At 43.3% G+C, this 15,031-nt stretch overlaps 1 protein-coding gene across 1 annotated transcript; it reads right to left on the bottom strand.

The window, feature by feature from the left end:
• Positions 1-2,626: 2,626 nt before the first annotated feature.
• LOC135549645 (homeobox protein Dlx5a-like) lies at positions 2,627-4,642 on the bottom strand. The gene is made up of 3 exons (XM_064979806.1): positions 3,929-4,642; positions 3,356-3,540; positions 2,627-3,103 (listed from the first exon to the last, which is right to left on the bottom strand). The coding sequence occupies exons 1-3, from the start codon at positions 4,290-4,292 to the stop codon at positions 2,792-2,794; spliced, it is 861 nt and encodes a 286-aa protein (XP_064835878.1). The 5' UTR covers positions 4,293-4,642; the 3' UTR covers positions 2,627-2,791.
• Positions 4,643-15,031: the final 10,389 nt, after the last annotated feature.

The raw sequence follows: 15,031 nt of genomic DNA, 5'->3' as shown, positions 1-15,031 counted from the left end.
AGTCTTTGCCAATTCAGATGTCATAATCAATTGCAATCAAGAACGCCTGACAAATACATCGGCTAGAATGAAAGTCAAAGTCAATATTTACGGGCTCGTGTTGAATGCATGCTTCTCAGATTTCATCCATTTTCGTTGTTTTATTTAGCGCGTAAAACATGGATTATTTATAACCTAAAATAAGGTAGGTTAAAGCCTTTAGCCTAGGCTATACAAAACAAATGCAATCGGTATTTAAAAATTCTAAAACGAAAGTATCCAACAATCTTTCATCAAGTGATTCACAGAGAAAAAACCGCCTTACCTTCATATGATTCTTTAGCCTACAATAGTGTTAGCAGTGGTCTAAAAGGTTGGACTTCGAATGGGAACACTGTCTGCAACAGTACACGGTTCTAGTGCTCGTGGTTGAGTAAGCATATCCAGGTGTGAAAGTGCTTGAACACCCGGGTACCTCTTATATATTGCCTGCAAAATTAGCTGTTATTACTGTCACTGTTTAGTGATGGTGAGCTAGAAAAAAAGCATTCTGCAATCAAGAAGCAAGCGCATCTTTGCAAATTATAGATAATTGTCAATGTCCAGATTATGATAATGGAGGCCTAATCCTGGAGTATAATTATTTTTGAGTGTTACGGTTGAAGCTGTCCAGTAAAGCTAACTGTCATTATTTAGACTCGATTTGTAGGGGAGTGGAACATGTTCAGTTGGAATTTAACGGGGCTCTTGATATAATGGCATGGTGCGTGTGTGCGTGTGCGGGCGTGTGTGTGCGCGCGCGTGAGTGTGTGTGTGTTGGGGGACGGGGGCGGAGGGGGCATAAACAGTAATATGAAAATCAAACGTAGAGTTCTCGAGCACTGGCAGTGTAATTATGGGACCACGTGCACTACGTCGAGGTTTCGGATTAGCGTTCAGCAAACCATGTTACTTTTTGCACAATGATTTCAGCTGAACATTCCCAAGTGCATTAGTTGTTTGCTACGGCTATATTCAGCCAGGACAGTCGGGTCCATGGGAAAATCAGAGGATACGGGCATTCAGTTGCATGCACACCATGTTAACATTGGTGTATTGTGTATTATGCATTGATATCCTTAGGTCAGATGCTTCGCAACATTATTTTGTTTCCAGGCCAGATGTAGTTTGTGGTAAACGTGTCCTCTCCCTGTGTGTTTATGTGTGTGTGTGTGTGTGTGTGTGTGTGTGTGTGTGTGTGTGTGTGTGTGTGTGTGTGTGTGTGTGTGTGTGTGTGTGTGTGTGTGTGTGTGTGTGTGTGTGTGTGTGTGTGTGTGTGTGTGTGTGTGTGTGTGTGTGTGAGTGTGTGTGTGTGTGTGTGTGATTGTTTCTTGGTTGATTCGTTTATATATGCATAATGATAACATGTTTTATGTAAAGTCTGGAACAAGAACCCAATTACAACACATGCATAGGCCTTGATTTTCGCTTCAGTGGAGTATAGTTTGTTTAGTGATATTCAGTGGCAACACTCGTTGTAGGAGGCCAACTGCTGGTAGCTAATGATATGTTCAAATGTTGAAGATTTTATTTTACCCGGAAGGTCTGACGGAGGTGGGCTGTGGCCGGGAGTGGCAGAGCTCTGGAGCCGGTTTGCCCCCACAGGAATGTAAATTGTCTCAGATCTTCGTACCGCCCATTCGCCTCCTCTCTGCCAGTCAAAGCAGCTAATTCTAGGGGACAAAAAGAGAGCACGACTGCAGACTGTCTCCCAGACGGACACCCATATTCTTTGGGGGAGGTTGGAATCCAGATGCAACTCCAAAACCCGAGACTGAAATGTGCTAACATGATTAAAATAATAGGCATAATAATAATACATGTATAATATAACTAACCTGCAAGAAAATAGTATCAACAACAATGTCTGTATCTTTACAATAATCTGATTTAAATCGAGTGAATTATTGATTATTTTGTTTGGTTTACATCTCGATCACCACGGACAACAAGAAAAAACTAAATAATATGTTTTGTTATGACTGTTTAATAAAGTAGTAACAACAGCATACCAGTCCTTGAATATTTGTCTTTCAGAGGAACATCAATAGGCCTTTACCTGCAATCAATTCATCCACATTTAACTGGATGTCAAAACCAATTGACACTCATAAACTATGATGCTCTCTTCGATACGGTTCTGTTTTAGTCCGTTATGGATCCGCTCAAAACATAATGTACTCCGGGCATGTAATATGCGCATAACCATAAAACAGGTTGTAGTACTAAACATGAAAAACTACATAACATGACACAAAACAAATCTAGCCTAACCTTTTGGCATACCAGCAGGTAACTCCCCCTGAGAATTCCGGCTTGTTGAAAATGAAAAATAGCCTAATTGTAGGCCTATAGCTTAAGGTCAGTATACCCATCTTCGTGTTGATAGTTTTGTCCCCAAATTAATATTAAAATCAATCACAAATGTGCACAACTGACCAAATATGTCACGCAGACAGCCCAGGCAATTTATCTCGAGTTTGATCTGCACATGTATTTAAAGTGTCTCAGAATGTGGGCAAATTTTGTAATATTACGGTGTCATCAGCAATTGTTTTTTGTCTAAGTCATAATTCAGGAGGGTGTAATTAAAAGTCTCTGGGTTGCATTGTCGGTTTAAAACGTTTAATTTGTCTTCCAAAATGCAATAAATTACATGCACACATTTACACATTATACACGTTCTTCTATGACTGTCATCAATACATTGCATATTCCTCTGGACATTTTAAACACGAGTCCCATACAATGTAAATATTTGTTGAACTGGGTTTCAGTATAACGTCCCAGATCCAAGAACCAAAGAGTGCTGTATCGAGTTGGGGGCCTGGAGGTGAGAATTCATGGCACCAGCCGTGGAGTACCAAGATGCGGAGTTTTCCAAAAAGGTGGAGGCCGCGGGGTTGATGTTCTGCGCCTGGTGGCTGTGAGGCCTGGACGGGCCATGCGTGTCCCAGACGGCGGGGGACTGCGGAGAGTTGCATGCCATAGGGTCGCTGGAGCTCGGGCTGTGTTCCGGGGGAAGCTCACCATTCTTCATAATTTTCTTCAGTTTCGACCTTTTGTTCTGGAACCAGATTTTGACCTGGGGATGGATGAGAAATATGTCAAAGTGAGTTAATAAATAACATCATATTAACATCCCAAAATGCCATTATACAAAAGTATGCATTTGAATTTAGCTTTCAATAATTGTTCAAGAATTCATTACGTACACTTTACGCATTACATGTATATTGTAAACACAATGCAAATTTGAACTGATAATTTTGATTTAAAAAACTAAAACAGAATGAAACTGAACACTCAATGACATTTAGAAAAGTAACCTATTTACCTGCGTTTGCGTGAGTCCCAACGAAGCCGCGAGCTCTGCTCTCTCTGGCAGCGCGAGGTACTGTGTGTTCTGAAATCTCCGCTGCAGGGCAGCTAGCTGAAAACTGGAGTAGATTGTCCGTGGTTTTCTGACTTTCTTGGGCTTTCCGTTTACCATCCTCACTTCAGGTTCTGCTACTTCTTTTTCTGAAAGAAAGAAATCAATTGCTTTATATGTGGTGTACTAACAAAGTATTTGCATAACACAGTCATATTTCCTGGGTATTGCATCTATTTCAGAGCGATCAACTCAAGAGGACATCTGTCGACTTATAGGCGGATATTGAAGCTAATGCGTCTCGCAAATAATCTAACTGGTAAAGGAAAAGTACGTCCTTTTTACAGAATAACTTCGGTGAAAACTTTGTGCCCCTTTACCAAATTTGATTTAAAGAATTTTACCATGATGGAAAAATAGCCTACCCCAGTTTGAAATACACGCATGTAAAAATCATGTGAGGTCGAACACAACACAAATTTGATTCAATAATAACAATAGCCTAATACAAATACAATAAAAACATTGTGTAATTACCTTGCGGACTTAATGGTTGTGGTTGTACTCTGCTATAAGTTCCAGCATATTGGTGGTAAGCAGAGGCTGTGTATGCGCTGTAGTCTGGGTATGTTTTTGCAGGGTAATTTCCCGCAGATCCGTTTACGCCGTGGTACTGGTATTGATAGGCATTGAGAGGTTTCCCATACGAGGTGGAATTAGGCGAACAATAGCCATGGTGCACTGCTCCAGCCGGGCTATAGTAGCCAGAATCCGTGGCCGTAGACTCGGGTAGCGTAGGGGATTCCTGAGACGGGTGGTGCATTGTGGTGGAAACCTGAAAAGGGTTCTGGAAGTCGGCAGGTTTGAAACTCGGAATCCTTCGGTCGAATACTCCAGTCATAGTTCGAAAGCAGCAACGTTAAGTGGCAGTCTATCTCCAATGAGACGTCTGAAGACTGACTGAAGACTACACTGGCATTGTGTGATATGTGCTTACACCGACGGGGTCTCTCGAACTTCTGCCAGCCCCTCAGCAAAGACTTGGTTAAATCCTAAATTGCGCTCTTACGCACTGCAGGGAGGATCTGGTTCCATTGGCCAAGGCGCGCAGACAGCATACACCCCAACTCGCTCGACCAGTTTGCCATGGGCGATATACGACTCAGGCTACTTTGTTGTGTTTTTACTATCAATCAAAACGGGCAATTAAACTGGGTGTCATGTCATCGATTGACATTTTAGGGTGGTAAATTGCAGTTTCCAAAACGTCTACAAGAATATATCAGTCTATCATTAGCTTCAGCATTAAAACATTACGACTGTTGTGTTGCCTTCCATTAATAATTCCGTTTTCGACAAGAAACGAAACAAAAAAATGAAATTACTACAGTATTTATCTTAAAATGTCTCATGATTGGACTTAATGCAGAGACAGAAATTAAACAGTTTCGATTGCCACAACATAGAATGCAGGAGATGCAACGAACAGATAAAACTAGATCTGTGTTTTACTTGCATATTTATAAATGAAGAAGAAACAAGTGGTTTTGTGTGATTTTACCCCATATTGTCAGCCCAAAGGCCTATACGCCCATTCATTTGTAGGCCTATGTTCATTTTAACGTCACAGCAAGGTCTACCTCATCCTCATAAAGATGAACATTTCTGCAGAAAATGCATTATTAGGCTATATCACACATTTCTCTTACCACGGTGAAAATCTATGGAAACTACCTCATTAACCTCGATTATTTGTTCCTCAACAACGGCCACGTTTAACAACACCGAAAATGCATTGAAACAACGGAAACAGACAACATTTATTTATTTTAGCACTGTTGTTCACTTTGCTCTGTGGATGTTGCACGCAACTGAACAAAGTGCGTATTGTAGTAAAATGGCGCCGCTCGGTGGTGAATGAGGGAACGTATCATTACTTGGTGCGACGCAGTGGAATCAGCGTCAGCCACACGCGACAAGACATCCCAAGACAATATTTGGGGACCGGGCATCATTCGTAGCCGGATACTCAACGTAGTAGGCTATTGTTGCATACTGTATGTAATCAATCAATAAAGACAAAAAATTGCCAAATTCAAAATAATGAAGTTCTTTAATTGTTTATAGATCTATTAATTGAATACCAACTCCATCCAGCATTTTGGATTTGAGATCAAACGTTTCATATGAGGCGACGGTACCGAATGTTAACTTTATTTGAGGGTATTTTTCATACATAACTGTTTTACCGTTCAGAAATGTTGCCCAATATTAACTGAATGGTGAATGATGACGAGTAATTTTCTTTTTAAGTCTGTAATAAAGATGTTTCTGAACATTTCTACATGACTCCTGATAATGTCATGAAAAATGAATAGGCCTAATGAGTGAGATGCCATTCAGAGGCTACAACAAAACATGCAAACTTTTCACCATTACCTAACAGTGGAGATTAGCATTAACCACTAGGCAGGGCAGGGTAGCCCTGCCCACTAGGGTAGCCTAGTGGTTAGAGTGTTGGACTAGTAATCAAAAGGTTGCAAATTCAAATTCCTGAGCTGACAAGGTACAAATCTGTCGTTCTGCCCCTGAACAGGCAGTTAACCCACTGTTCCTAGGCCGTAATTGAAAATAAGAATTTGTTCTTAACTGACTTGCCTAGTTAAACAAAATAAAATAATATAAAATAAAAATTGGAGGAGGGGGGGTATAATCTTTGTGCCTCTGTAGCCTTCTCACTCATCATTACTCATGATTTTCCATAATCATGGTAGCATCCACATTAATGTATACTGAACTAAAATATAAATGTAATATGTAAAGTGTTGGTCCCATGTTTCATGAGCTGAAATAAAAGATCCCAGAAATTTTCCAAATGCACAAAAAGCTTTATCTCAATTTTTGTGCACAAATTTGTTTACATTCCTGTTAGTTAGCATTTATTCTTTGCCAAGATAATCCATCCACCTGACAAGTGTGGCATATTAAGAAGCTGATTAAACAGCATTATCATTACACAGGTGCACCTTATGCTGGGGGCAATAAAAGGTCACTCTAAAATGTGCAGTTTTGGCTCACAACACAATGCCACAGATGTCTCAAGTTTTGAGGGAGCGTAAAATTAGCATGTTGACTGCAAAAATGTCCACCAGAGCTATGGCCAGAGATTGGAATGTTCATTTCTCTACCATAAGCCACCACAAACGTTGTTTTGGAGAATTTGGCAGTATGTCCAAACGGCCTCACAACCGCAGACCAAGTGTAACCACACAAACCCAGGACCTCCACATCAAGCTTCTTCACCTGCGGGATCATCTGAGACCAGACAGCCGGGCAGCTGATGAAACTGAGGAGTAATTCTGTCTGTAGTAAAGCCCTTTGTGGGGAAAACCTCATTCTGATTGACTGGGCTTGGCTCCCCAGTGGGTGGGCTTGGCTCCCCAGTGGGTGGGCCTGGCTCCCAAGGACACCTACAGCACCCAATGTCCCAATGTCACAGGAAGGCCAAAAAGATCATCAGGGACAACAACCACCATAGCCACTGCCTGTTCACTCCGCAATCATCCAGGGCTCCGGGCAGCCGAGCGGAAATGGAGGAAAACTCGCCTCCCTGCGGACCTGGCATCCTTTCACTCCCTCCTCTCTACATTTTCCTCCTCTGTCTCTGCTGCTAAAGCCACTTTCTACCACTCTAAATTCCAAGCATCTGCCTCTAACCCTAGGAAGCTCTTTGCCACCTTCTCCTCCCTCCTGAATCCTCCCCCCTCCTCCCTCTCCGCAGATGACTTCGTCAACCATTTTGAAAAGAAGGTCGACGACATCCGATCCTCGTTTGCTAAGTCAAACGACACCGCTGGTTCTGCTCACACTGCCCTACCCTGTGCTCTGACCTCTTTCTCCCTCTCTCTCCAGATGAAATATCGCTTCTTGTGACGGCCGGCCGCCCAACAACCTGCCCGCTTGACCCTATCCCCTCCTCTCTTCTCCAGACCATTTCCGGAGACCTTCTCCCTTACCTCACCTCGCTCATCAACTCATCCCTGACCGCTGGCTACGTCCCTTCCGTCTTCAAGAGAGCGAGAGTTGCACCCCTTCTGAAAAAACCTACACTCGATCCCTCCGATGTCAACAACTACAGACCAGTATCCCTTCTTTCTTTTCTCTCCAAAACTCTTGAACGTGCCGTCCTTGGCCAGCTCTCCCGCTATCTCTCTCAGAATGACCTTCTTGATCCAAATCAGTCAGGTTTCAAGACTAGTCATTCAACTGAGACTGCTCTTCTCTGTATCACGGAGGCGCTCCACACTGCTAAAGCTAACTCTCTCTCCTCTGCTCTCATCCTTCTAGACCTATCGGCTGCCTTCGATACTGTGAACCATCAGATCCTCCTCTCCACCCTCTCCGAGTTGGGCATCTCCGGCGCGGCCCACGCTTGGATTGCATCCTACCTGACAGGTCGCTCCTACCAGGTGGCGTGGCGAGAATCTGTCTCCTCACCACGCGCTCTCACCACTGGTGTCCCCCAGGACTCTGTTCTAGGCCCTCTCCTATTCTCGCTATACACCAAGTCACTTGGCTCTGTCATAACCTCACATGGTCTCTCCTATCATTGCTATGCAGACGACACACAACTAATCTTCTCCTTTCCCCCTTCTGATGACCAGGTGGCGAATCGCATCTCTGCATGTCTGGCAGACATATCAGTGTGGATGACGGATCACCACCTCAAGCTGAACCTCGGCAAGACGGAGCTGCTCTTCCTCCCGGGGAAGGACTGCCCGTTCCATGATCTCGCCATCACGGTTGACAACTCCATTGTGTCCTCCTCCCAGAGCGCTAAGAAACTTGGCGTGATCCTGGACAACACCCTGTCGTTCTCAACTAACATCAAGGCGGTGGCCCGTTCCTGTAGGTTCATGCTCTACAACATCCGCAGAGTACGACCCTGCCTCACACAGGAAGCGGCGCAGGTCCTAATCCAGGCACTTGTCATCTCCCGTCTGGATTACTGCAACTCGCTGTTGGCTGGGCTCCCTGCCTGTGCCATTAAACCCCTACAACTCATCCAGAATGCCGCAGCCCGTCTGGTGTTCAACCTTCCCAAGTTCTCCCACGTCACCCCGCTCCTCCGCTCTCTCCACTGGCTTCCAGTTGAAGCTCGCATCCGCTACAAGACCATGGTGCTTGCCTACGGAGCTGTGAGGGGAACGGCACCGCAGTACCTCCAGGCTCTGATCAGGCCCTACACCCAAACAAGGGCACTGCGTTCATCCACCTCTGGCCTGCTCGCCTCCCTACCACTGAGGAAGTACAGTTCCCGCTCAGCCCAGTCAAAACTGTTCGCTGCTCTGGCCCCCAATGGTGGAACAAACTCCCTCACGACGCCAGGACAGCGGAGTCAATCACCACCTTCCGGAGACACCTGAAACCCCACCTCTTTAAGGAATACCTAGGATAGGATAAAGTAATCCTTCTCACCCCCCCTTAAATGATTTAGATGCACTATTGTAAAGTGGCTGTTCCACTGGATGTCATAAGGTGAATTCACCAATTTGTAAGTCGCTCTGGATAAGAGCGTCTGCCAAATGACTTAAATGTAATGTAAATGTCATCCAGAAGGTGAGGTCAGTACAGGTGCATCAAAGCTGAGACCGAGATGCCATCAGACTGTTAAATAGCCATCCCTAGCACCTTAGAGGCTGCTGCACTATATACATAGATTTGAAATCACATGCCACTTTTATAATGGAATGCTAGTCACTTTAATAATGTTTACTTATTTTACATTACTCATCCCATATGTATGTACTGTATTCTATTCTACTGTAATTTAGTCTATGCTGCTCCGATATTGCTCGTCAAAATATTTATATACTCTTTATTCTATTCCTTTACTTTAGATGTGTGTATTGTTGTGAAATTGTTAGATATTACTTGTTAGATATTACTGCACTATTGGAGCGAGAAACACAAGCATTTCACTACACCTACAATAACATCAGCAAAACATGTGCATGTGACCAATACAATCTGATTTGAAGTGGGTGGGGCTATCTCCTCCCAGGCCCACCCATGGCTGTACCCCTGCCCAGTCATTTAATATCCATAGATTAGGGCCTATTAATTTATTTAAATTGACTGATTTCCTAATATAAACTTCAATTTTGTTCAGTATAGAAGTGTTCAAAAACATATTCTAAACTCAGCAAAAAAAGAAATGTCCCTTTTTCAGGACCTTGTCATTCGAAGATAATTCGGTGTTAAAGGAATTTTTATCAATGATGACTAATTATGTATACATTTCAATCAGGACTGACTAATCCGAATACTATTATGTTACTGTACATGTATGAATTTTCTCTCTTGCTCCCAGTATTGACTATAATGTAGTCAAGAGTTTAGAACAATGACAGTCTGTTCCTTGATACAAATGAATGAACTATCTCCAGATGGCAGGGACGGACTATCTCCAGACTGTCTAGAATGCTTATCTACACTGACTGACCTTGGCTCTAGGCGAGGAGGGAAGGCTTGAGATCTATAGAGCCTTTCTACCAGTGTCAAGAAGAGACGGAACATTTAGAAAACGCTGACGTCATTTTCAGTTTATAACCTGTGGTAAAATGTGTATGAACTCAGTACTCTCTTGATTAAAGGCTGTTACTTGACTTAGAGACCGGAACTCTGTCCATTCCTATAAAATAAGGGTCATACAAATCCTTATGCATTGACAGAGTGTTTAATTTTGATTGGGAATTAAAACAGAGGAATTAAATTCCTTCAACATTCGTAAAAATCCAAATAACTTCACAGATCTTCATTGTAAAGGGTTTAAACATTTCCCATGCTTGTTCAATGAACCATAAACAATAAACATGCACCTGTGGAACGTTCGTTAAGACACTAACAGCTTACAGACGGGAGGCAATTAAGGTCACAGTTATTAAAAAATAGGACAATAAAGAGGCCTTTCTACTGACTCTGAAAAACACCAAAAGAAAGATGCCCAGGTTTCCTGCTCATCTGCGTGAACGTGCCTTAGGCATGCTGCAAGGAGGCATGAGGACTGCGGATGTGGCCAGGGTAATAAATTGCAATGTCCTTACTGTGAGACGCCTAAGACAATGCTACGGTGAGACAGGATGGACTGCTGATCGTCCTTGCAGTGGCAGACCACGTGTAACAACAATTGCACCGGATCGGTACATCCGAACATCACACCTGCGGGACAGATACAGGATGGCACCTAAACTGCCCGAGTTACACCAGCAACACACAATCCATCCATCAGTGCTCAGACTGTCCGCAATAGACTGAGAGAGGCTGGATTGAGGGCTTGTAGGGCTGTTGTATGGCAGGTCCTCACCAGATATCACCGGCAACAACATCGCCTATGGGCACAAACCCACCGTCGCTGGACCAGACAGGACTGGAAAAAGTGCTCTTCACTGATGAGTCACGGTTTTGTCTCACCAGGGGTGATGGTCGGATTCGCATTTATCATCATAGGAATGAGCGTTACACCGAGGCCTGTACTCTGGAGTGGGATCGATTTGGAGGTGGAGGGTCCGTCATGGTCTGCGGCGGTGAGTCACAGCATCATTGGACTGAGCTTGTTGTCATTGCAGATAATCTCAACGCTGTGCATTACAGGGACGACATCCTCCTCCCTCATGTGGTATACTTCCTGCAGGCTCATTCTGACATGACACTCCAGCATGGCAATGCCACCAGTCATACTACTCATTCTGTGCGTGATTTCCTGCAAGACAGGAATGTCAGTGTCCTGCAATGGCCAGCGTAGAGCCCGGATCTCAATCCCATTGAGCAAGTCTCGGACCTGTTGGATTGGAGGGTGAGGTCTAGGGTCATTCCCCCCAGAAATGTCCTGGAACTTGCAGATGCCTTGGTGGAAGAGTGGGGTAACATCTCACAGCAAGAACTGGCAAATCTGGTGCAGTCCATGAGGAGGAGAAACACTGCAGTACTTAATGCAGCTGGTGGCCACACCAGATACTGACTGTTACTTTTTCTGTTAGTCACATATCTGTGGAACTTGTTCAGTTTATGTCTCATTTGTTGAATCTTGCTATGTTCACACAAATATTTACACATGTTAAGTTTTCTGAAAATAAACACAGTTGACAGTAAGAGGACGTTTCTTTTTTTGCTGAGTTTTTTCTTACTTACAATAAAACGGGTACCAAATTGGCACAGGACATTATTCTGTTCCTATTGGGCAAAACATAATCCAAAGCATAATCAACTGCAAATGCCATTGCTTGCTAGGAATATGGGACTAAACACTTCAAATGTTGACCCCTTAAAACACAATAAGTTAATTTATTCAAATACATGTCCTCTAAACCTTCAAGCTTCATACTGGACCCTATTCCAACTAAACTACTGAAAAAGCTGCTTCCTGTGCTCGGCCCTCCTATGTTGAACATAATAAACGGCTCTCTATCCACCGGATGTGTACCAAACTCACTAAAAGTGGCAGTAATAAAGCCTCTCCTGAAAAAGCCAAACCTTGACCCAGAAAATATAAAAAACTATCGGCCTATATTGAATCTTCCATTCCTCTCAAAAGTTTTAGAAAAGGCTGTTGCGCAGCAACTCACTGCCTTCCTGAAGACAAACAACGTATACGAAATGCTTCAGTCTGGTTTTAGACCCCATCATAGCACTGAGACTGCACTTGTGAAGGTGGTAAATGACCTTTTAATGGCATCAGACCAAGGCTCTGCATCTGTCCTTGTGCTCCTAGACCTTAGTGCTGCTTTTGATACCATCGATCACCACATTTTTTTGGAGAGATTGGAAACCAAAATTGGTCTACACGGACAAATTCTGGCCTGGATTAGATCTTATCTGTCAGAAAGATATCAGTTTGTCTCTGTGAATGGTTTGTCCTCTGACAAATCAACTGTAAATGTTGGTGTTCCTCAAGGTTCCATTTTAGGACCACTATTGTTTTCACTATATATTTTACCTCTTGGGGATGTCATTCGAAAACATAATGTTAACTTTCACTGCTATGCGGATGACACACAGCTGTACATTTCAATGAAACATGGTGAAGCCCCAAAATTGCCCTCGCTAGAAGCCTGTGTTTCAGACATAAGGAAGTGGATGACTGCAAACTTTCTACTTTTAAACTCGGACAAAACAGAGATGCTTGTTCTAGGTCTCAAGAAACAAAGAGATCTTCTGTTGAATCTGACAATTCATCTTAGTGGTTGTACAGTCGCCTCAAATAAAACTGTGAAGGACCTCTGCATTACTCTGGACCCTGATCTCTCTTTTGACGAACATATCAAGACTGTTTCAAGGACAGCTTTTTTCCATCTACGTAACATTGCAAAAATCAGAAACGTTCTGTCCAAAAATGACGCAGAAAAATAAATTCATGCTTTTGTTACTTCTAGGTTAGACTACTGCAATGCTCTACTTTCCAGCTACCCGGATAAAGCACTAAATAAACTTCAGTAGGTGTTAAATATGGCTGCTAGAATCCTGACTAGAACACAAAAATGTGATCATATTACTCCAGTGCTAGCCTCCCTACACTGGCTTCCTGTCAAGGCAAGGGCTGATTTCAAGGTTTTACTGCTAACCTACAAAGCATGACATGGGCTTGCTCCTACCTATCTCTCTGATTTGGTCCAGCCGTACATACCTACACGTACGCTACGGTCACAAGACGCAGGCCTCCTAATTGTCCCTAGAATTTCTAAGCAAACAGCTGGAGGCAGGGCCTTCTCCCATAGAGCTCCATTTTTATGGAATGGTCTGCCTACCAATGTGAGAGACGCAAACTCGGTCTCAACCTTTAAGTCTTTACTGAAGACTCATCTCTTCTGTGGGTCATATGATTGAGTGTAGTCTGGCCCAGGAGTGTGAAGGTGAACGGAAAGGCTCTGGAGCAACGAACCGCCCTTGCTGTCTCTGCCTGGCCGGTTCCCCTCTTTCCACTGGGATTATTTGCCTCTAACCCTATTACAGGTACTGAAGAAGAGGACTGGCCACCCCACATCGCCTGGTTCCTCTCTAGGTTTCTTCCTTGGTTTTGGCCTTTCTAGGGAGTTTTTCCTAGCCAATGTGCTTCTACACCTGCATTGCTTGCTGTTTGGGGTTTTAGGCTGGGTTTCTGTACAGCACTTTGAGATATCAGCTGATGTACGAAGGGCTATATAAATACATTTGATTTTGATTTGAAATACTTCAAATGGGGAGACTAGATACATAAAGTGCTTTCATTTCTAAATGGTAAAACAGATGGGAAAGGGGGATACCTAGTCAGTAGTAAAACTGAATGCATTCAACTGAAATGTGTCTTCCGCATTTAACCCAACCCCTCTGAATCAGAGAGTTGCGGGGGGCTGCCATAATCAACATCCACGTCTTCGGCACATACTATATGTATGAAAATACCCTCAAACAAAAGGTGATATTCTGTACTGTCACCTAATATGAAACATTCTAGCTCAAATCTAAAATGCTGGAGTATAGAGTGAGATAACAAAATGTAACTTCACTGAAATAGGCCTATGAGGTAGTCTAATGATTGGATTTGTTAGTTCATATTGACCTAATAAGTTAATGGGATGAGTCCTCTGAATAGAATTGAATGGATTAATGTCCATTTTGTGAAATACAGAAATATGTTTATCTCAACCCCACCAAATACATACCCTTGGAGAGGCACAGGTTCGGTTAGACACCAGGGAGTAGCACGCCTGGAACAAGAGCCGTTTAAGGCGGTTAAGTGCCTTGCTCAATGGCACAATGGCAGGAAATGGTGCCAAGGGTAAAATGCAGCAGCCCACAGCAGGTTGCAAGTTCAGTTCTGTATTTTTTCAGAAATTTCTGGCTACTGGTTTGTCTCTCCAACCTAGGCCACCTGCCACTCCATTGATGTTGATCTCTTTTTGGTTGGCCTAAGTTTACAAATGGAAGTGAATTTTTTGAGTAGTTGGCTGGGCCCCTAATCTCTAAAGGCCCCTAAATGTTAGGCTGCCCCTACTGGTCAAGACACAGTTGTTATTTATTTAACTAGGCAAGTTGGTTAAGAACAAATTCTTATTTACAATGACAGCCTTCACAGCCTGGATATACAGCCTCTATTTGAACCAGGGTGTCTGTGGTGACACCTATAACAATGAGATGCAGTGCCTTAGTCCACTGCACCACTCGGGAGCCCATATTTGAGGAGGATAAGTAAGGGGGACATAGGACATATGGCATGAGAAGGCTGGGCTGCTTTGGCCTACTAGCTACACCAATACAAAATCATCCAGTAACAATAATGAATGTTAAGCTAGTTCGCAGGACTTTTTTGGAATCCACGAGATGGGTTTATCAGTGAGCATTTATTTCAAATACAACATGCCCCGAAAATGACTGCTGTTTCTTCTTCCAGTGAATTCGGCAGTGGCCAAATTAAGTAAAATGACACATTCGGTTGGTAACGTTACAGCTATTTTAATATTGTAGTTTTACAGGGACCAAATTAAATACATTCACTGCACTTTGGTTGATTCATCTTCCTCTGAATTTCGCAATGTTGTAAAATGAACACGATCTAAGGAAAGACCGCGCGGGGATAAGAGAGAGGACTGTGTGACATCACACAGA

Source organism: Oncorhynchus masou, chromosome 12 (assembly GCF_036934945.1).
Source record: "Oncorhynchus masou masou isolate Uvic2021 chromosome 12, UVic_Omas_1.1, whole genome shotgun sequence".
NCBI classification, from domain to species: domain Eukaryota; kingdom Metazoa; phylum Chordata; class Actinopteri; order Salmoniformes; family Salmonidae; genus Oncorhynchus; species Oncorhynchus masou.
This window is presented reverse-complemented; position numbering and strand designations above follow the sequence as displayed.